Genomic DNA, 23,545 nt, shown 5'->3' on the forward strand with positions numbered 1-23,545 from the left:
TTGCACAATTGGTGGCTGACTAAATAAATACTTTTTTGCACCACTGGCTGCTACATAACAAAATGTGAAAAAATGAAGGGATCTGAATACTTCCTGAGGGGAATGTAAGTATCTGTAAAGAGTCGGACTTTAAATGACCAACATTTAAAATAGTCACTTCTGTCTAAATGATTCCGTTCAGAAAACAAACGTTCAATCAAGCTTAACAACTTTGATTAACAAGAAATGGCGATTACTGCTATGTATTAATTTAAAACACGTTTCTCATTATATGGAGAGTTTTAATTCAATTGAAAATTTGATGACCATTGAAGAATTCTACTTTTAGAGTGGTTGGTTAAATGGAAGCAGACAAACTTACACAAACCACAGCAATGTGCTTTATCTTAAGTTTTATTTTGATAAAAAACTGAATCCAGTTTTCTGCCAAAATGATAAATATTTTATTACACTGACATCATTCCAGATTGATAATCCCCAGGGTATTGCCCAGTATGCAGAGACACTCATTAATGAGTCTTCCGATTGCAAAAGAACCTCCTGGAACTTCAAGGTTTGGTATCAAGTAGAGGTGCTTCTTTTTCTGGGTTGCATTTATTTCAAATTGTGACTCTACTGGTGTCAAAGACACGGACGCACCTCTTTAGGGCATCAGCATAGATAACTGCATAGCCAAGCTGACAGGGAGGCATTTGTTTTTTCCTCTGCCTGTACTTCAATTTTAAACTGATCCTTCTGAAAATCTCCTTTTACCTATGCCGACACCCTTGTCACAATCCCATATGGATATACAAGACGTTGGTTATCTACTAACAGACGCTCCAGTTTTATTAAGACTATAGTCTTTAGTGGTTACACATGCAGTTCAACTGGGCCAGGTTATTTTTTCATTTTTTAATCAAGGAAAACCAAATGTGAGTCACTGAACGCTCAGCCCTGCCTTGGGCTGGTTCACTGTGCACAGCGGTTTCATACAAGAGCGCCCCAGAATGATCTCTGCGTTATACGACTGGAAGGCTGATTGTCTGACCTGAAAGTGTTACTGATATGCTACATATTGCTTAACCCTTCGCATAATTTGAAACAAGTGCTAGTGGTCTGGTTATAGTAATTCAGTGCACCCCAAACTAAAAGTGCCTTTAGGGACCACAGTGGAGTCCACTGGCAGTCTAATGAGTTATAATTACCTTCTGAGAATTTCGCAGTGCAGAAGTCAAAGCAAATCTGAAAGCAGTAGTGGAACAGTCCCTGCCAGCGGTGCAATTACACATCACTGCAAAAAATATAAACCTGTAGGGTTAGATTATATGACCAATACAAGATGAGACAACAAGTTGTTCCTAAGACACCAGTTCAGCATCACTTTAAAAAGAAAAAAAAAAAAGTATCTATCCTAAATTCCTAAAACAAGCAACTCTGCAAGTGCCTTCTTGTGATGGAAAAGGGGGAATCCTTCACAACAGTGGTCCTCAAACTCAGTAAATGACCCAACACAAATGCTGCGGTTTATTCCAACAAATCCCTGCACTGGAAGTCAATTCCTGCTTTTAACTGAACTAATGCTAAATCAAAATGCAGGTCTGTTTTCTCAAAAAATGTCACTTTCATTTTCTCAAATGTCTTCTTTTACCAAACAATTCAGTTAATTTCTTATTCTTCAAAGCTTTTTTTATTTAAAGTAGCAGCCGATGAGCAAACACAGGCACAAATGATAGGTTCTGAGGACTTGCTCAGAGGATTTGTGCGCTGGTAATATGCTCATCAAAAATAGGCTGTTTTTTAAAAACACACACACACACACACGTAGAAGTTAACGTCTCTTTACAAAATGCAGTCCTCAGAAAAACATTACCTTGTCTGCATTTTTGTCTACCTAAAGACTTGGACAAGTTGACTACTTAAACCAGGAATCCAAATAAAGGCAGGAAATGACTTCTGGTTAAACAAATTGGATTTTCTTTTTAAAAAGGTTTCTCCAGTATCTGTTAGAAGTACTGTAACTAGATAATAAAAACTGACTGTAAGAAATAAACAGCAACCACATGAGGTTCTCCACGGCTGACATGGCGCACCCCTGGCTTTTAAGTGCAAATTGAGACCAGAGGTTGTGAACTGCACACCAGGAAGCCGAGGTGACCAGTTGCATGACTCTTTATCACTCTGACTCACATCAATATAAAGGTGCATAGACGTATGTGGCTGGCATCGTCATAGCACCATGCCTGCCTGCTTCATTAAAAAAAAAAAATCTCTGGTTTGTTTCATGGCACAAAAGAAGCAAACTGTCTCAATTGCTCCTGTGCTGTTGAAAAAAAAAATACACTAACACACACACACACTAAAAAAAATTGAAATAGCCCTTTCTTAATCATGGACATGCCATTGCCAGGCAACCATGAAGAATGCAGGCACCCACTGGCTTTAAGGAATCAAAGAGACATCATAAACTTGTGGCGTGAGGGAAGCGGCTCTGCATGGACAAGCCAGGCCATGCAGTGTTTAAATTCTGGTGCTTTTCCAAGTCAGAGCATTTCCCCACAGCCTAAGAAATAACAGTCAAAAGTTGTGCAAAATAGCACCAGAAAGAAATGTTTCACTAGACCCTACAAAACATACAAGGGCACCTAGGCCTCTCGGCAGTTGAAGGGCTGCCAGATCGCTTTCAATTTACAGTGCACGTTGCCCATTGAAGTGAGTGGAAACTCCATTCGAGGGCCAGTCGCTTATCCTCCAAGTGCCGTGACAAGCTACAGGAGGCTAGCAAAATTAATTAAGATGAAGAGATTATGGAGACTCATGAAAGCCCTCAACAATCAGATACCAGTGTTTCTGTCTGAATAAGATGATAGCTTGCTCAAGATAAATAGATGTTAATTCTCTAAAGTACACTCTGGTACTTGAAATGACAGAAAAAAAAGCTCTCTTTTTAAGCAGGATCACAGCAAATTAATAAAAAAGAAAAAAACCATGTATACCTCAGAGCTACTCCAAGAGAGTATTGGCCATGACTAACAGATAAAGCACTCGGATATAAAGGAAGGTGTGTAAAAATCGTGTGTGGTATTGCATAACCTATCCCAGTATTAGCATTCAACCTCGCAAATATTCCTTCTTTGAGTGACTAGCGTGATTGGATATGACACATTGGCTACTTTCTGTCTGTCTAAAAAACAGCTTTCAAACCATCAGTGCTGCAGAACTTGCTGAAAATGCCTACATAGTAAAAAAGAAAAAAATAATAATATGTAAGCTGTTTCACCATATTGGCATCCTTCTGAACGGTTCCAGTAGACTTGGCTTGTGAGGGGAGGGAATGAAATAGTGCAAGCACAATCCAAATTTGCTTGACCAGCTCAATCAGGTGCCAAGTCAACATATTCTTATTCATCTTTCCTAGATGCTCTTATTTAGTGAAACAATATAGATGGCTCAATTAAGGAAAAGAAAAGCAATGGCTGCATTTGCTTAAGCTTTCCACACACTAGTCACGCTCACATCCAAAAGACTCTCCGTTTAACCAGTGTTCATGAGACTTCTGACCGTCAGATAAATCATCTGATCAAGACTACTTTTCATTGTCACATTACCTCTCAAAGAATATCTGATCTAAGGACGTGACATTGGGATGAAAGCCACAACTTGTCTACACCAGGTGACTTCTCTCTGTTGCCTTAGCAACAGATTCTGTCTGCTTACTGGCTCCCTGCTCAGCAGTTTTTGGGATCCTAGCCTGACAGCATTCTCCATCATCATCCTCTGAGCCAGAGTTGTCATCCATGTGACAGATGCACACCTCAATGCCAGAGTCACCAGTCACATGTCTCCTGCGCGTGCTTGGATCCTCCAAACCCTCTACACCAAGGGGCTCTGAACCTGGAGACTCTGGGGCGCTTTCTTCTTGGACGTGCCGATCCAGTGCTCCCTCCAAATCATTTACCTCTTCTCCTAAAGAAGCAGAGTGAGAGTTTGGCGAGTTTAAATTAGGCTCCTCGTTTCCAGGGGCTGTAATGTCTTGGCTGCAGCTGGTAGGCTCCTCCTCTTGTGTTTGTGCTGGTGAATTCACCATCAGTAGCACTGAGCTTGGCGGGCTTAGGAGAATGTCAGCATGTGGACCAGGGCTGCCATCTGTTTCGGAGTAGGGGGGAGGAGGGGTTGGTGGATGACCTGCTATTTCCTCGTAAGCGGGAAGCTTGCAGTTTGTCCAGAATCCTTCAAAACAGAAAAAATAAAGATGGCAAATTTTATGTAGACCGTTGAGTACAATATAAAATTGCTTAAATCAGATGTCTAAAGGTATGAAGGTAATTGCCTAACTCAAAAAAAATTAATGTATATTCTTCAGAGATCCATTTTTATAAACTAGCTTTTTATAGTATAAAGCTTCGGAGGCCCAGCACTGGGTAATCATACACAAGACATCAAGCATCCTCTTAAAGCATATATGTCGTTGGAACACAGGAGGGCAGTACAGGCATAAAGAGAATGAGTAAAATCAATGCCAACAGTCAAACCAGAAACGCAGCCCAGATTCATAAAACTATGAGGCAGTAGTGTTAAACCACAGTGCCATCCTCTCTCAGGTTTGCACATAATAAATTTTTAATTATACTGAAGGCCATCTGGATACAAAATCTCCTTCATTAATACATGCTATTTTAAGTCAACAGCTGACCTGCATGGATGTAAAAATGACAATTAAAAAAAATAAAATAAAGAAGATCCCCCCTCCACAAACCCACAACAGGGTGCTGCTTATTTCAAAAAAGCATTTAAAAGTCACAGGATACAATTCTTTGACTGGAAGAAGATGTCTGACTCCAAACCATTTAAAAATATAGCAGAATGCTTCTTGGAGCATGGTGAAATAGCCCCATGAGATCAGAATCAAATCTGGGATATGAGATGTATGACAGAAACAGCAAATTTCTTTCCATTAGCTCAAGTACAATATCAAAAATTCTTAGTATTTTTACTCCGCTACCTAATGTTCCTAATTATCAAAGATTCTTAGTATTTTTACTCCGCGACCTAAAGTTCCTAATATATTTCAAGACCTTAAAAGATGTATTTTGTTATTGTTTACAATTTCAAGTGCCAGAAAAGTAACAGCCTAGAAGACAATGCCTGTGTGTAGTGTATACATCCTCATCTTGACTTCATGAGTGAGCAAATGGGTATATGTGCATGAATGTGTCCTACAATGGACTGACGTCCAATCAACGTTTGGTGTTTCCATTAACTTAATGCTGTTGTCATATGCATGAACACTGTCTTTTATGGTCAGTGGGTCAATTACCTTCCTAATCCCACAGCGATGCAAAGAAAGAGAAGTCACAATGGTAAATTTGAAGTGAAACCTCCATACTGCACGTGCCTTAGTCTGTACATTTCTATAGGTACCGTAGGATGACGGTGAGAGCAAAATCATAATCTTACCAAAGCAGCCTCATAAACACAAAAATGTAATTTACCGTAGGGCTCTCAAATGAACAGACTAGCCCAATTTAATCCAAAAGACACTTACAATTAAATATTACAATCACCATTAAACGTTGACTCATGACTCCTATTAAGTGTATTCACTGCAATGTATGTAGAATACACAATATCACCACCAACTTAATGCAGAATAGCAGAGACTTTGTCGAGAGGTGACTACAGAAACGTTTTGGCAAGTTCAGAGCAAATGTGAATAGTGTCATCAATCAAATCAACAATGGCAGTGAAAAACAAGGCAACAAGGCCATTTATGAGGTATTTATATTAGACTCTGAATTAAACCTTAAGCAATACACTCAAAGCCTGTGATATAGTCAAGTTATTATGCTAATAAATTATTTTGTTACATGTGTGTCTCCTATGCTACTCTGGTCAGAGACTATTATTATTGCTGTGGTTGTTTTTTGTTGTTTAATAAAAAATGTAAACTCTAATGTTTTTAAGCAGTGAATTCAAATCAATCTCATTGGAGATTTTAGTGTTTTGTTTACACAAAATTGATACTGTGGTCCTTTCCTGCTGAATCTTTTGATAACAACCCCCTAAAACCACCCACCTAAACGTTTATGACAAGTCAGCGTACAAGTGTATGTAGTAACTCCTCATGATATGTAATGATGCTTTAAGTGTAAACAAGTTTAACAATAGGAATGTAAACTGAATCACTCTATTAACCATCTTAAGTGATACATTTTATTTCAAAAAATCTTAAAAAGCATAAAATTTTTTTGGCTTGAAAATTACATTTTTATTACATCTCAAAAGTATAATAATGATACAAATAATAATGGTAATGATGAATAAAAATAATAAAATTACATAATAATAAAAATAATAACAGTAACAATAATACTGGTAATGATGCCAAAAGAGTATATAATCTCAAAATGAGTCCTTTGTGCGGTAAATCTTAAAGCATGGTGAAAGACACAATCCAATGTCACAGTTGGGACAATAACAGCATGCTTCTTTTTGGATTTTCTATCTAGATTTATCAGTTTTTGAACATCATGCTAAACAGGTACGAGTTGGATTCCGTTTTTTCTTTTTCTGTTAGAGGTATATAATCAATAAAATGTCTACCAATAAGACACTCTGGATTGATCTGCGTCTCTTTAGCAGTTGTGTGGACAGTGAATGTGCGGCAATGATTTGTTCTACAATTTGGCATGTAAAGTTTACATGAGATACAGTTTTGCCAGCTTTTTGTTTGTATTAGATGAACGCATTCCCAAATGCACCGTTATACCAGATGACGAAATATCTCTTGGTAGTATCTCTTTTTTTGCCTCCGTATAATGGAATAGAAAGTCAATTCTTGATACACAGTCCACCACAGAACAAGGCTTTGTAGCCTGCTTGCTGCCTTTTGCGTGTACAGTGACTGTAGCTGCATTATGTTTGGTGCTAGGAAGACAAACATCTTTCTTGTCTTTCCAATTCAGCGCAAGCACTTTAACCTTTTGCCAAGCTACTTGCTCACTTCACAGTAATTTACAGTATCTCACAAAATTGAGTACACCTCTCACATTTTTCTAAATATTTTATTATATCTTTTCATGGGACAATACTGAAGATATGACAATTTGATACAATGTAAAGTAGTAAGTGTAACTCAACACACAGCCATTAATGCCTAAACCGCTGACAACAAAACTGAGTACACCCCTAAATGAAGAATGTCCAAGCTGTGCCCAATTAGCCATTTTCCCTCCCCGGTGTCATGTTACTCATTAGTGTTACAAAATCTCAGGTGTGAAAGGGGAGCAGGTTTGTTAAATTTGGTGTTATCGCTCTCACACTCCCTCGTACTGGTCACTGGAAGTTCAACATGGCACCTCATGTCAAAGAACTCTCTGAGGATCTGAAAAAAAGAATTGTTGCTCTACATAATGATGGCCTAGGCTATAAGGAGATTGCCATCAACCTGAAACTGAGCTGCAGCACGGTGGCCAAGACCATATAGCAGTCTAACAGGGCAGATTCCACTCAGAACAGGCCTCGCTATGGTTGACCCAAGAAGTTGAGTGCACATGCTCAGCGTCATATCCAGAGGTTGTCTTTTGAAAATAGACGTATGAGTGCTGCCAGCATTGCTGCAGAGGTTGAAGGGGTAGGGGGTCAACTTGTCAGTGTTCAGAGTATACGCCACATACTGCATCAAATTGGTCTGCATGGCTGTCATCCCAGAAGGAAGCCTCTTCTAAAGATGAAGAAAGCCCGCAAACTGGTCTTCAACAGTTTGCTGAAGACAAGCAGACTAAGGACATGGATTACTGGAACCATGTGCTGTGGTCTGATGAGACCAAGATAAACTTACTTGGTTCAGATGGTGTCAAGCATGTGTGGCGGCAACCAGGTGAGGAGTACAAAGACAAATGTGTCTTGCCTACAGTTAAGCATGGAGGTGGGAGTGTGGTTTGGGGCAGCATGAGTGCTGCCGGCACTGGGGAGCTACAGTTCATTGAGGGAACCATGAATGCCAACGTGTACTGTGACATACTGAAACAGAGCATGATCCCCTCCCTTCGGAAACTGGGCCGCAGGGCAGTATTCCAACATGATAACGACCACAAACACACCTCCAAGACAACCTCTACCTTGCTAAAGAAACTGAAGGTAAAGGTGCTGGACTGGCCAAGCATGTCTCCAGACCTAAACCCTATTGAGCATCTGTGGGACATCCTCAAACAGAAGGTGGAGGAGCGCAAGGTCTCTAACATCCACCAGATCCGTGATGTCATCATGGATTAGTGGATGGAGGAGTGGAAGAGGATTCCAATGGCAGCCTGTGAAGCTCTAGTGAACTCCATGCCCAAGAGAGTTAAGGCAGTGCTGGAAAATAATGGTGGCCACACAAAATATTGACACTTGGGGCACAATTTGGACATTTTTCACTTAGGGGTGTACTCACTTTTGTTGCCAGCGGTTTAGACATTAATGGCTGTGTGTTGAGTTATTTTGAGAGGACAGCAAATTTACAATGTTATACAAGCTGTACACTAACTACTTTACATTGTATCAAAGTGTCATATCTTCAGTGTTGTTCCATGAAAAGATATAATAAAAAATTTACAAAAATGTGAGGGGTGTACTCACTTTTGTGAGATACCGTAGCTCTGCCAAAGTCAGTCCTTCTTTGTAGCAAGATGTCAAATAGCTCTGGCAAAGTATAAAAATTGTCCATTGTTACACAGTAACCTTGATCCAGCACAGCATCTATCAAAGTCAGCACCGATGACATATCAACACTGCACTGATAGTATTTTGGATCAAACATTGGCCCTTTTTCCTATGTACAGAACTGAATTTGAAATGTATCCCATTTTAGATTCACAAAGCTCATAAAACTCTATGCCAAATCTTGTTCTCAAAGGCGTGATGTACTGTATTCATGACAGTCTGCCTTTATAAACCATGAAACTTTCATCAATGCTGACATCATGGTCAGGAATGTAAACCCTCTGAAATTTTGCTACATTGGCCTGGTCTTCTTCAGTCTGGGTCTGGATGGGTATTCTTATCAAAGTCATCATTGTTGGTAAAGCACAGATATTTCATAATTCATAATTAGTGAAAACCTGCACTCATACATAATTTCTCCTAGGAATGGCAGCACTGACAGCACTTTTACAGCTGAAGTGATTCTTGATTCTAACGCTTACACAAGATATATCCGTACAGTTGCCCGAGTGACACTTGGGATTAATGCTTTTACCATGGTTTTCACAGCACAAATAACGCTCGGGTCTAACACTAAAAAGGATAATGTCATAAAAACAAAAGAATTGGTTTAAATGATGATAACATTCAAATGTTATGTTCTGTCTTGATATGCTTCATCTTTCAAAATTCAAATTCATCTTTCATCATTCAAATGTTATGTTCTGTCTTGATATGCTTCACCTTTTCATGTGTCCACTTTATTGCTGTGGATCTCAGAGTATATGATAGAATCAAAAGGCTGTATCTCTACCACTGTAACACCAAGGCAATATGATTAATCAATGAATCTAGATTACCCTTGACTGTAGCCATGTAGACATGATCCAACCATACAAAAATTCATACTGAAGGCATCATCCTTTTCCTTATGTCTCAAAGGAGGATTCAAATTATGTCTTTTCCATCCTATAAGCAAAAACTGGCAGTTTCACAGATTTCATGCCCAACTGTGCTATTTTTTAGCACCTGTTGAGACTGTTATTTATGGTATGCACGTTTCATTTTCTTGGGTACTTTTAAATATTTATATATTGCCTTTTTTCTAAATACTAAAATTATGCTCTGTGTATTTCCATATGTACATTTTACAGAAAATAAAGCAGGGCAGGGGCTTGCAAGTAACAATGAAAGTCAATCATTTTCTAGCATTTTATAATGCTAGTAAATAGAACAAGGGGTTTGGATGGACAAACAGATGGATAGACACATTTAAAAAATTACGCTTTATGGATCTGGGTACTTAGTTAGTGAAGGAATGGCATGCTGTTTAGCCAGACAGTTTTTAGGTCCTCATATGCTTTACGGTATACGAGGATTTTATTGATATGTTTAGTAGGTTGTCTGGGTACTCTGCACCTTTGCTACGATGAGCTAGTTGTACAGTAGTTAGGGCTGCTGTGTCTAAGATCAGAGAACTGAGTTTGATTATCAGCACTTATATGTTGCACTCCCATACTTGTGATAAAAACTGATTCCGATTTAATTTATTGGTCTGTGTTATTCTCTTCAATTCTTTGCCTTAGTCGGGCATAGTCTCTGCAAGAATTCCGTACAACCAAACACTTACCAAGCAGTAATTAAACTGGTGATTAACTGAAAATTCACATATTTGGGATGGGTAGATAGGGGATAGTATAAATGCCGGTGTGCCAGAGGGCCTGACAATAGACTGGTGCTCTGTCTAGGACTGAATCTTGCTTTGTGCCCAATGTTGGTGGAATAGGCTGTGTCCACCCTGTGACATTAAATTTACATTACAAAAAATTGATTGCAATTTAGACTGGTCAAACCATATTGGTAACATGAAAAAAGCAAAATAATTTTCCCTAATTACATTTTGCTCAAAGTGGCATTATGTAAAATCATTATTTTTCTAATAAGACATTTACACCTGAGCAATAAAATGACACCTATTAAAAATGTCCTTCTTTCAATACAACCCTTAAATTTTCCATTTTTTATAGCCATCAGTGTATAATGAGTATTAAAATCAAGTTTTCACACTTGGCATACTCACTGAAGTTGATGGGTGGTGGAGAAATAAATGTGCTAGAGGCACTCTGGTATGCCATCAAGCTGATTTCCCTCTGCCGCTGTTCTTGTTGCAGACGCATTTTGACTCGCCTGTGCCTATAGGCACAACAGCAGCTGAGCATGATGATGACACTCCACACAAGCCAAAACCCTGAAAAGCAACAACAAGAAAGAATGTCCACTACTACAGTAGTCAGAACTGATCATTTCTCACGCGATAGATTGAATAGAGGCCTAAGGCTGGCTAAACTTTGCATCTCATAGTTTACACATCTTTTTTGAGATCATTCTTCAGCTTAGAGCCTAGGGACAATTTATAAATAAAACTACATTTCATAACTATTGATAAGGGATAATCAATACAAAGCTACTTAACATAAATTTAGACCTAGGTTTACTGGCTTAAAGCCAACTGAACACTAGAAACTGTTTGTTGGTAAATATAAGCATTGAAAAAAAACCCCTAACTACCATGGCATCTGCTCATAATATTTTGCTGTAATTGCATGCTTTGTGATTGCTTTCTCTATCAAACTATATGATTTAAGGGTATACTGAACAACATTTGTATTTGCAGTAGGACTCAATACATCAGAGTCTTGAGACTTGAAACTGAGACAAGCAAAAGAAAAGCAAATAAACATACACCAGAGCTCATAGTAGTAGGTGCAGCATTCTGTCTCACCACAGCAGTACCCCATCTCACAGCGGTATGGCTCATTATTCACCCCAAAGCAGAACTCTTTGGCCTAAAAGAAAGGGGGAAAACCAAACACATAGTCAGACATTGAGGTCAGCATCAGACATTTCATAATGACCCTAAGCTGCTGAAAAGCTGTCATTTGTGGGAAGATTACATTTTTACAGAACAACTGAAACCGTAAAAAACAATCCCAAAAAAGAACATATTTCATCAGCAGAAAATGTCCTGTAGATTAAATAGGGAACTTTACCAAAAAAAACAAAAAAAAAAAACGAAGAAGAATACAAAAACACAAACACTGACTGACTAGCTAGCATTTACCTTGTACTACTTTAAATGCATTTCAGGCACAGATGAGATCAGACAGGAAGAAGCTGACAGATGGATGTCTAAATCAGTGCCATCAGGATAAGTGATTCTTGAGGTGATCTAGAGTACTTGTCAATCCAGCATTGACCAAAAAAGATCTTCTTAATTTACTTACTTCAACAGAAGGAACACAGTATCTGTTCATTTTAAAACCTAGGAGTGCAAGTCCATCTCAGAAATAAAAGATTCACAGCAAACCAGACCTTGAAAACAGAAACATGCTGATCCAATCATACTCTGAATCACATAAATCCCAAAGTGAAGCATTGTATTATATGTTATAGCTTCCACATCCACATAAATACTAGGACACCTGGTGGGCCCCAAAAAAGTGACAACACCCATGAGCTGCAGCTACCCGAATCTATCTACAGCATGTCGAATAATAAAGTCTGAAGATTACTATACATTATTTTTCATTTTTCTAAAAGGGGCTACTGCATGAATTATTTAATATAGTCAGTCTAGGTGGTCCAATGTTTGCAATGACCCAGTTGACTGGTTCTGATCTTTATGACAATGACTGTGTGCAGCCTGCAAATTCTCACTACAGCTAATACAAGCTTTTCTTGGTTCTTCTAATCCATCCCAAAAACACGGTTATAACATTAACTGGCACTTCTAAATTGGTCTTGTATGAGTGACTTTGGGTGGGTGTGTGCCTTTCAATAAACTGGTTCCTGAATTGTACTCTACATGTGAATCCAAAGGGATAATGTGGATTAAGTGAGTTTATGAATGGTTAAATGTATACTAGACTGTGTGTGCTCTCAGTATTTACTTTGTGAATTAGTATAAAGGCCTCTATTTTATCACTTTCCTCATACAATATTGTTTAATTACGATAAAATAGTATTTATTACTAGCTGTGTTATTTGGCTTTACCCAGGTTATTATTGAAAAGCTGTAAATTTAAAGTTGGAAAATGTAATTCCCTTTAGACAATATATCCCAATTTGTTATGATATGTGGCTCAGCAGTTGGGTTACGACTATTTGAACTGATTAACAGAGTATGGTTTCATGTACAACCGAGAAACAGCACTGGGCAGGTTGCCATGGTGATGTAATTGACAGATACCATTTACAAATTGAAATGTCAATAAATAGCCCCAAAGACAATGTGGCCCCTTCCAGGGCAGTGTGGGGTTATGGCAAAAAAATAGTAAGGGAAATCTTTAATCAAATAAATGAAAAGTGGGATGGCAGGGAATCAATGGACTGCTTTGAAGGCAATTGTGCTTACCATTACATCACCAATGCAATCTGTGCGGTGCTGTTTCTCTGTTGATACACTACCACACTCCTTCCACTCCCCCAGTGAGCATCAAGCCTGAATTCTAAGTTGGACTATGTCTGAATCATCCCCCAGTTTTTATTACAATGTTGCAGCTGTTTTTGTGTGATAGTGAAACAGTTCCACATACAAACAGATAAACACAGCTTTATTTGTACATATTACAACAGCATGCAGCAATGCCAAGCACTAATGGGCTGGACTGTTAGCCACAAGGATGATGGTTCATTTCCCACCAAGGACTTGTGATATGATGCTGAGCACTGAAACATAAAAGCCAGCTTTGAGTTTGCAAAAAGCCTCCCAAGGACTCTAAAGACTATGAGAAACAAGTTTCATTGGTCTTGTGAAACCAGGATTGAACTGTTTGACCTCAGTTCTAAGTGTCATGTTTGGAGGAGACTTCTTAACACCTGCGCAATACCATTCTAATGGAGAAGCATAGTGGTGGCAGCATGAATCTGTTTTTCAGTTGCAGGAACTGGGAGACTAATCAGGATTGAGGGAAAGCTGAACAGTACCAAGTACAGTGAAAACCTGCTCCACAGTCCTCTTGAATTTACACTGGGTTGAAAAGTCACCTTCCAACAGGACAATAATCCTATACAAAAAGTAAAAGGCAACACAGAGTAGCTTAGTGTCAACTCTGAGAATGTCCTTGAGTTGTCTATCCAGGGCCCAAACTTGATCCCAGTCAAAATTCTCTGGAAAGACCTGAAACTCATAGCTGCCAATTGACAGTCTACATCTAATCTGAAAGAAATTGAGAGGATCTGCAGAAAAGAATGGTAGAAAATTCCCAAATCCATCTGTAGGTCACATCATACCCAAGAAGACTCCAGGCTGTAGTGGCTGCCAAATGGGCTTTAATGAAGTACTGAGTGAAGGGTCTAAAGATTTGTGTCAAAGTGATATTTCAGTTTTTATTTTTAATAAATCTTCAACAGCATCTGAAATTCTGTTTTAACTTTGTTGGTCTGGGGTATTTAATGCTATTGGATGAAGGAAATAAGTTAATTTAAACAATTCTAACATAAAGCTGCAACATAACAAAATATGCCAGTTAGGATATGGCTTGTTGAAAAATGACTAACTAACTACAAGGTCACGGGGGTATCCTGGAGCACAGGGCGTAAGGCAGGAACAAATCCCGGGCAGGGTGCCAGCCCACCGCAGAGCGCACACACACACGCGCACACACACACACACACACACACACACACACACACATACAAGGGACAATTTAGAATTGCCAATGAACCTAACCTGCATGTCTTTGGACTGTGGGAGGAAACCCACGCAGACACGGGGAGAACATGCAAACTCCAACAAAATACGTAAAAAGGAAATCAGTCTGTATACTTTCTGACAGCACTGTAGCTGGCCATACTCTTCCTAACTGGTGTGACCTGCTCAGTAGCCATTTGGGGAGTGCATAGCAGCTGCCATGGTGTTTAAAATCCAGTGACATGTTAGTAACCAAGTGACCAAATACCTAAATTCTGTGATTTTTTGAACCACTTTAGTATTATATATTATCCCAGGAAAAAAAGAGTCAAAAGTGTTTATCTTTTTTTCAACAACAACTAATTTTGTGTGTAACATGAACATGTAAAAACCAAAACGTCAACATAATCACCGTAAGAAACGTATATTTAGTGTCTGCTAATGTAGTGATGCAGATTTTTCGTGTGACACATTTTTATTTATTATGGGCTATACAAGTAATAAAATAAAATAAAGTAAATAGTTACATATCATCACCGAGTCTGACCAGGACTTAAGTGCATTTACAAAGAATTCCGAACCTGTGCCATGCTCTGGGTTAACAGCAAGGAGATTAATTTCATCACAGACTTTGTCAGTGCCTGCAGTGCTGACTGCAATAAAACAATGCAGTCACCCTCTAGGACTGGAACGCTCCAAGTGCAACATAACCACTTCCTGTAATAGGGAGGAAGGACACTTTACATTATTCCAGGAATACCCAACTTCAGCCCTAGGGTGCCACCGTGGCTGTGGGTTTCCAACCCAAACCAGTCACACAAATAAATGGTTTGGTTTTACTTTAAAATTATTTAAATGTTTAATTATTGGGTACTTTTTTATTATCATGATGCAAATCGTATTATCGTGATGCAAGACGGAAAACATACGATTAGGCACCTAATAGGAACTTTAAGATTAGGCACTCAAAGGGGACATTGACATTGACATTTGGGACCTACAGGTAACTATACTCCACCTCCACTAACTTTAAGGTTGGTATTTGTAGTTGGGGTAGGCCACTCTTTTTAATTCAACCATTCTCTGCGTCGTTTACCCCTTTAATTGTACATTTTCAAATACTTGCCATTAGTAATGAGCTGAAATAACTCAGATATGAATGGAAGCAACTACTTCAAAATAAAATTCACTTGTGAGTTAAATTAGTAAGTAAATGTTTAAATGATAAGAACATAAAAAAGGGCAAAATCTTAAAAAGCAAGAGAGAAAAAAAAACCCCAATAACATAACACACTGAAATGCTTGTTACACTCCCCTAAAAATTCAGCAATACAATTTTGTAATTTCTGGATTGACATAAAAGGGCAAAGGCTGGGGGTACTTGTGTGTGTGTGTGTGTGTGTATATATATATATGTATACACATATACACACACATATATATATACACATATACACACACACATATTATATATATATATATATATATCATATATACACACACATATATATATATGTGTGTGTATATGTGTATATATATATATATATATATATATATATATATATATATATATATATATATATATACATACACATATATATGTGTGTGTGTATATATATATATATATATACACACATATATATGTGTGTGTATATATATATATATATATACACACATATATATATATATATATATATATATATATATATACGCTACCGTGGCTGTTCGAATTTGGTACACTACGTGACATCTACTATCCTCTTTTGGGGTGATGATTTTTAGTACTCTTTTTATTTTTATTTTATTGTAGAATCAACTCTCGGCAGCGCACAGCAGTATGGTGCATGTGTACAGGTACCGTTCTCATTCCCTGCCCCCTTAGACGTCACTTCCTCTACCTCTTCATATCTTAAATCATACTTTAGGCAGATTGAAGACTTAAGCACCAGCTTAAGTGAATCAGTTTTAATGCGAAAAGATGCTGACAGAAGAAGAGAAGAAGCGGGCCGCTAGAGTGGAGAAAGGAAGAGCTGCTCACAATGCAGCAAGCGCATCAACTTCTGAGCAAACAAATGGTAAACGTACAGAGAAAGAGGATGACAACTATAAGTCAAGTGTATTCACTAAACGTTAATCGTGCAGTACGCCGTTACTGGTGTGTTATAACCCCACCACAGGCACAGGCAAGAGAAAAACTTTACTTTTACATTCGTTTATTTACAAAACAAAACCAAGAATACGTAAAATTTGATTTTTAATTACTTTTGAAACATTACTTATGTTGTAAAATTTCTAATGACGTTAAGTATAACATCAAAAGGGTCATCGCCATTGACCTTAGTTCACAATCTGTGACAGGGAGTCAATAAAGAAGCGCTACCTGGGATGAGTGGCGGAGTTATAAAACAAATTGGGAAATAACAGCTTGTCTGAGTTCAGTTAAAAACAGAAGGTGGATGGAATGAACACCTGCAGTTAAGGTGGTCAGCAAGAGTGAACTTGAGGACCACTTAGTTAAGCCTTTTATTACTAATTAGCACACAAATGAATGTAAAATTGAAGCAGCAGCAGCCATGCTTTAACATTCAGTGTCATTTACACTTGTGTCTGCACTGTTCATCACTGATTGTCAGTATTTGGATACAATTTAAGTAGCAAACACCACAGAAATAAGGGGAATTAAAATAAACGGTAGAAAGAGTATTTACACTATGACAAATAAAACACATTCCTGAATTTCTTCTAAATGCAAATATCATCCTGAATGCAGAACAAAAAAGAAAAAAGGCCAACAATTAGACTGATGAGATATATGAGCGGCCCATTGATTTGTGAAACGGGTTGGAATGAAAGCCTGTAGCCAAAGTGACAGATCAGGACTGAACTCGGAAACCTCTGTATTATTCCTGGGACTTTTTTCAAGACAATACAAAATGGAGCGACAGTTATCAATTAATTTCCTCAATCCACCTCTTCACAAAATATTCAGGCAACAAGCTACAAGTCACTATGGAAGGGGATGCCAGTCCATCGCAGGAGACTGAAGTCTCATTTACAGTGTCCTCAGTCAAGCTACCCTGGAGAAACCCAACAGAGCCATGTCAACATCACTTGGGCAGCAAATGGAATGAAAGTACACTTAAATCATGTCATATGATATGGTAGCTACTGGCTAAGGCACTGGACTTTAAACAACAAAGTTTCCAGTTCAGTTGCTGCATTTGCCTCACTGCGTGTGCCTTCTTTGCACTCTGTATGTTAAAAATAGGCCTGTCAATAGTGTGTTATGTATTCCGAATTTACTGCGTTGGATAAAGTCATCGGCCAGATATTCAATAATAAACCTAAATCCCTGAGAATGTGAGGTTAATACACTAACCGCTGTGCCATCCATAACTGAGGTTTCAAACTCTCATAACTTGATGAGGTCATTCGGAAGGCGCTATATATACGTTTAAAACTACAGTCTTGACACGCACACGCATACACACACACACGAGCCTTGTCACCGGTGAGGCCTCAAACATGCTGAAGTATAATTTTGGTGGCACACAAGACTCGGCTTTTTGTATATCATGAAAGACGTGAATCCTAAAAAGTGTAAGTAAAATGCTATAAAATCATATATGTCAATATTTTTTTATTGATTACTGATCATTGACAAACACGTCATTTTAATTGCCCAGCTAATTTAATAATGGTTTCCTAACCCAAAAGTTTAACTAACTACATCCATTAAGCACCAGACTCCGTTTATTGAGTCATGTATAAGGAATAAAAACCCGATCCACACGTAATCTGTCGATAGTCCAATGCATTTGTTTACTCGGCAGCTCGTAACACCTTCACAAAGTGTCTCATATATCGTGGGCCTATAACGGAATGCTATTTGAAAATAGTCTGTTAGTCTTGTTTTGCCAAATACTAAAAAATAACAATAAAAACACATTTGAAACCAGTGAGGCCTTTTGCGCCTAACATCCTCGGCACACCCTATGCAAAGAGCCCAGCACAGTATCCCTTCTCCCGGCTTACCTGTGTCAAGCAGGTCCCTGAGTAAAGCAGGTAGAAGAGAGAGCCCACGCCAGCCCGACTCATCCTTCTTGGCTAGAAGGCGTCCCACAAAATATCGCATAAAAAACGGTGAAAATCAAATGCTCGTATCTAGAATCTATTCAATTGTTATGAAGTCCTGTTTTTTTGCCATATTTAATTAGGCGGAACGCGACGCGAGGCCGCATTATGCAGACGATAGAGGGCAGTATTCGTCTACCCGAATGAGACAGAAAAGGGAGCTCAAGACACACCCGGTCGTTTTGCAACACTCCTACGGGCGAGGCGCAAGCAAACAAACACACACAATCACGGACTTTGCTTCTCCCCTGTCTGCCTGCCTGGATGGACGTGTGCACGGGGCTCACTCGCGTACCGCGCCAGCCGTACTTCACATTGGACGTAACTTTTTATTAGACCGCTAAATGTTTCTCAAGTTTAGATGTGCTTAATGAAAATAGTTACAATTGTTAATGCTTTCTTAGAACTGAGAAACAGCAGAAGGTACAGCAGCGAAAGTGATGAACCTTTAAAGAAGAGCTAAACCTCACCCGGAGCATGGATGGCAAAGTCAGCTTGTGATAATTACATTTATCTGTTAAAAGTGTTCAATTCGTTGGAAGGTTTCACATTGTTATTGTGATACAACAGGTAAGGGGATACTAGCGTATGCGTGTTACTGTCGCCACTCCCTATTAACAGTAAATCTTTAAAATTCGCATTAACCTTACACTTTTTCTGCGGTGGGCTAGTGCCCTGCCCGTGGTTTGTTGTTCCTGCCTTGCGCCCTGTGCTGGCTGGGATTGGCTCCAGCAGATCCCCGTGACCCTGTGTTAGGCTACAGCGGGTTGGATCATAGACATATATAGATAGACGCCGCATTCACTGTGTCGCTCAGTCGACACGATACGTCTGCGTATCCGTCCTATTGCGAGTGGCAAAAGTGCCATTTAAACTAATACAGGTAGACGTGGAAACCGGGTTTTCTGATGAAAAAACAATAACGTTTAAAACAGTATCGTTTACATAAAACATATTTTGGCGAATCGTTTACATGCAATTATTTATATCCATTTATGCATTAATAATGGTAATTATTATCACCTTAAGTATAGATTACTGTAATGCTATTCTATCTGGCATCCCACAAAAACTGATCCATCGCTTACAACTTCTTCAAAATTCTGCTGCCAGAATGATAACCTGCTGTTCTAAATCCATTGAGCATATCACACCTACTCTCTCTCAGCTTCACTGGCTCCCTGTTCACTACTGAATACGATACAAAATACCGCTCTGAACATTTAAAGCTCTCCACAACCTCACTGATCTCCTCCAGACTGACACTCCTCTCGCTCACTCAGATCCTCTTCTGTAGCTCGACTTTCTGTACCACACATCAGACTCCCTGCTCTTGGAGCTCGAGCGTCTCTCATAGAGCTCCTCAACTTGGGAATTCTCTTCCCTCTCATGTTCGTCATCTTGATTTAATAACACAATTTAAAACTGCCCTCAAAACTTATCTTTACAAACCAATACCATACCAATTGTGAATTTTGCACTGTTGCTGCCAGTTATTTTTCTTTGTTTGCTAAATATTGATTTTTGATTTATCATTCTCTTGTTTTAATTTTAGTAATGTTGTTTAATTTTATTGTAAGGTGACCTTGAGTGCTAAGTAAGGCACCTATTAAGTAAAATGTATTATTATTATTAATAATAATTATTGAGACAAAAACTTGACCAATGTCTGAAAGTCAAAATAGTAAGACTGCAACTGGCAGTCTGGTCTTTCTTTTAACAGTGACATGATACACTCAATGACAAAAATAAACCCTTGTATTGTATACAAATTGATAATAATTTGTGAAAACATTCCTCTCGCAATTTGTCTCTCTCTCTCTCTCACACACACACGGTGTGGTTACTTAAATATATACAGGATAGGATCTAAAATCCTTGAAACAGAACTGTCTTGCATAGCTTTTTCCATGTGTTCCCACTCTGTAATTTGACAGTATTCAGTCTGGCAATATGGTGCAGCCTTAGTTTGTGAAAGACATGAGCATAAAATGATGCTTGTCAATTTCAAACTGTGTTTTCTTAATGTGCTGGTTGAGAAAAAACATCATCTGAGCCAATCTCAGCCTGAACAAACTGATTAATCAAAGATACACGGACAGCTTGCCCTAATGTCGACTGTTGGATAACACGCTCAGCTACTTTGACCACCTTGACTGGACCCTCAGAAGGAATCATCAAACGTCCTTTGTTTTTTAATGTAAGCGAGTGGTAGCTTTGATCATATGATGCCAGTACAGCATCTGTTACTAAACTAGCATGGCACACATCACAGGACAGCTTTCTCAAAATCTGTCGAACGACAAACCCTAAGATGTAAACAAAGGCATTTTCCATGAGGCCACCAAAGCAGGTTGGTAAGTAGCTATGGTCACACACAATTGCAGGCATGTTTGCAAAAGGGGATGGAAGCTCTTCTTTCTGTTGCTGCTGGTGTAGAGGACATCTCAACAGCAAACAGCAAGACAGTCTCATCCTGTGCTGCCATGTTTCCAGATGTGCTTGGAGAGGCACCACACCGAACCTGAGATGACAGAAAATGGCCTGGAACTGACAAGTTGAAGGGTTGTTATTCCAGCCCCCTAAAACACACATGCACCACTTTTACAGATCTTTACTCTTTTTCAGTTGAATTTCTTGAGAAAGAAAAAAAAACTGCACTGCTAGTAACAGTTTGGCTTCATAAATTGTACAAAGTGATAGATTTACATGCTTCTCTGTCTGTCCCCACAAAATCGATCAATCACAGCTGTCAGTCTGAGGATATCATAAAGACAATGCAATTACCATGGTAACACAGCACATGAATGCATAGCTTTGCTAGCTTAGCCTGGCGTAGCTAAAGTTAAGATTATAAAATGGGATTTTCTAATGGCCAAAAATAACCAAAACAATTGTTCAGCCTTACCTATGAAATGTAATCCCCGGGATCTGACAGCAGTTTGTACAATCCCAAGCAGCACATGTGTGAGGCGTCTTTGTCCATTACTTCACTCCACAACAGTGCCACTCGCAATATGGCAGCGACGTTGACATACGATGCTGCTGGTCATGCGGCGTCTACTAATTCTATGTCTATGGGTTGGATAATGACTGACTGACTGACTGACTGACTTACACTTTTTACATTTTCTTTTATTGTATGTATAGTTCATTGATGCAATCGACTTGAATGCCATTGATTTTGGATTTATTTTTATGGACTTTGCCTTGACTAGGAACAACTGAATGTTTTTGTGGTTCACTGAATGAAACTTTTTTTTGATGGCCCGCTCCTACCTGATGCTTGATCTACAAACATTTTTACTTTCTTCTACACGAAGTATAAGTAAAGTATTATAATCGTCTGTTTTTTTTTTTGTTATCCCTGGCTATCGGACTTTATCTTTGTTAATTAGTATTGCCTAATTCTTACATCTTTTTTCCTCATCGTGTAAAGCACTTTGAGCTACATCATTTGTATTAAAATATGCTATACAAATAAATGTTGCCGTCGTCATCCAAAAATTCAACCTCGAGATTTTGATGAATCTCGACGTTTTAGACATCCAAAAGTGCCATTTCTGGAATTGTGTGTGTGTAAACACGATACCTTGAGTACGCTTTCACTTAGGTCAACCAAATTTTCCATATAAGTATTAGGTACAAAATGTAGATTTCTATTAACTTTTGAGCTATTTCCACTAACTGGAAGTGGTACTTTTTATTCACGCAGCTGCAGAGTCCGATTTATTCAACTTTATTTTTATAATAATTGTTCAATATATTATTAATTTGATTTGTTGTTGGATTATTTTAGTGTACAGTTCATAACATAAAAATATAATTATTGCCTTGTGGTTTACTCAAGTATCCATCCCCATATCTGAGTATATGAGGAATGTCTAGGGGAGACCACTCCTGTTTTTTTTTCTTCTGCCCCTTAGAAATCTAAGCCCTGGAATGTTCTGTCTCCTGTGATGGACACCCAGGTGTCAGCCTGCCCAAACCCTGACACGATCAGAGAGGCACAGTTCCAAATCCTAATAAATGAAGGTTTTATTTAAAATACCTAGAAAAGTATTACAAAAAGCACAAAACACTGGTCTCCCTTTCTCTCTCCACAATATACTGTCTCACCACAGCACTGCCCTCCTCCAGTCAAGTGCTGCCTCTCTACCACCCAGCTCCTACTCACTTGAAGATGGGAGCCCAGTCCCTTTTATTACATACCCGGGAGTACTTCTGGTGCCAGGGCTTGATGGAAGTACTTCTGGGTCACACGGAAGACCATTACAGTAATCCCTCCTCAATCGCGGGGGTTGCGTTCCAGACCCCCCCGCGATAGGTGAAAATCCGCAAAGTAGAAACCATATGTTTGTATGGTTATTTTTATATATTTTAAGCCCTTATAAACTCTCCCACACTGTTAACATTATTAGAGCCCTCTAGACATGAAATAACACCCTTTAGTCAAAGGTTTAAACTGTGCTCCATGACAAGACAGAGATGACAGCTCTTTCTTACAATTAAAAGAATGCAAACCTATCTTCTCTTCAAAGGAGCACTGTCAGGAGCAGAGAATGTCAGAGAGAGAGAGCGCTCGCTAAGAAAAGCAAACAAAAAAAACTTGATTGCTTTGTATGGAGTGTAATAAAATTAATAAAAAAAAAAAAAAAAAAAAGAAAAGCAAACAAACAATCCAAAAATCAATACGTGCTTTTAAGTATGTCGATGCACCTCGATAAAGCAGCATTTTGTAGAGGAGCGTCCGTATCCTCTAGGCTAATAGCCTCTGTGCAAACAGCACCTCTGCTCACAGCCCCTCCGTCAGGCGCAGAGAATGTCAGAGAGGGTGAGATAGAGGCAGAGAGAGACAAGCAAATAATGAAGCTCCGCGCGGGATGCATATCTTATAGCATTGAGGAGTTTTAGTTAATATGTAATACATGCTCTGATTGGGTAGCTTCTAAGCCATCCGCCAATAGCGTCCCTTGTATGAAATCAACTGGGTAAACCAACTGAGGAAGCATGTGCCATAAATTAAAAGACCCACTGTCTGCAGAAATCTGTGAACCA

At 38.8% G+C, this 23,545-nt stretch overlaps 1 protein-coding gene across 1 annotated transcript; it reads right to left on the reverse strand.

Moving 5' to 3' along the window:
* Positions 1–375: 375 nt before the first annotated feature.
* wbp1 (WW domain binding protein 1) lies at positions 376–18,673 on the reverse strand. Its single transcript, XM_039768300.1, has 4 exons — positions 18,389–18,673; positions 11,405–11,507; positions 10,742–10,909; positions 376–4,209 (listed from the first exon to the last, which is right to left on the reverse strand). Exons 1-4 carry the CDS (start codon positions 18,449–18,451, stop codon positions 3,644–3,646), a joined length of 900 nt encoding a protein of 299 aa, XP_039624234.1. The 5' UTR covers positions 18,452–18,673; the 3' UTR covers positions 376–3,643.
* Positions 18,674–23,545: the final 4,872 nt, after the last annotated feature.

Source organism: Polypterus senegalus, chromosome 11 (genome assembly GCF_016835505.1).
Source record: "Polypterus senegalus isolate Bchr_013 chromosome 11, ASM1683550v1, whole genome shotgun sequence".
Lineage (NCBI taxonomy): Eukaryota > Metazoa > Chordata > Cladistia > Polypteriformes > Polypteridae > Polypterus > Polypterus senegalus.

Excerpts from the sequence above, each read along its gene's own strand:
- wbp1 (XM_039768300.1), bottom strand. The coding sequence starts at position 18,451 with ATGAGTCGGGCTGGCGTGGGCTCTCTCTTCTACCTGCTTTACTCAGGG. Across the intron at positions 11,508-18,388 it reads CAGGGACCTGCTTGACACAG|GCCAAAGAGTTCTGCTTTGG; the intron begins GTAAGCCGGGAG and ends CCTTTCTTTTAG. Across the intron at positions 10,910-11,404 it reads CTACTACTATGAGCTCTGGT|GGTTTTGGCTTGTGTGGAGT; the intron begins GTATGTTTATTT and ends GTTGCTTTTCAG.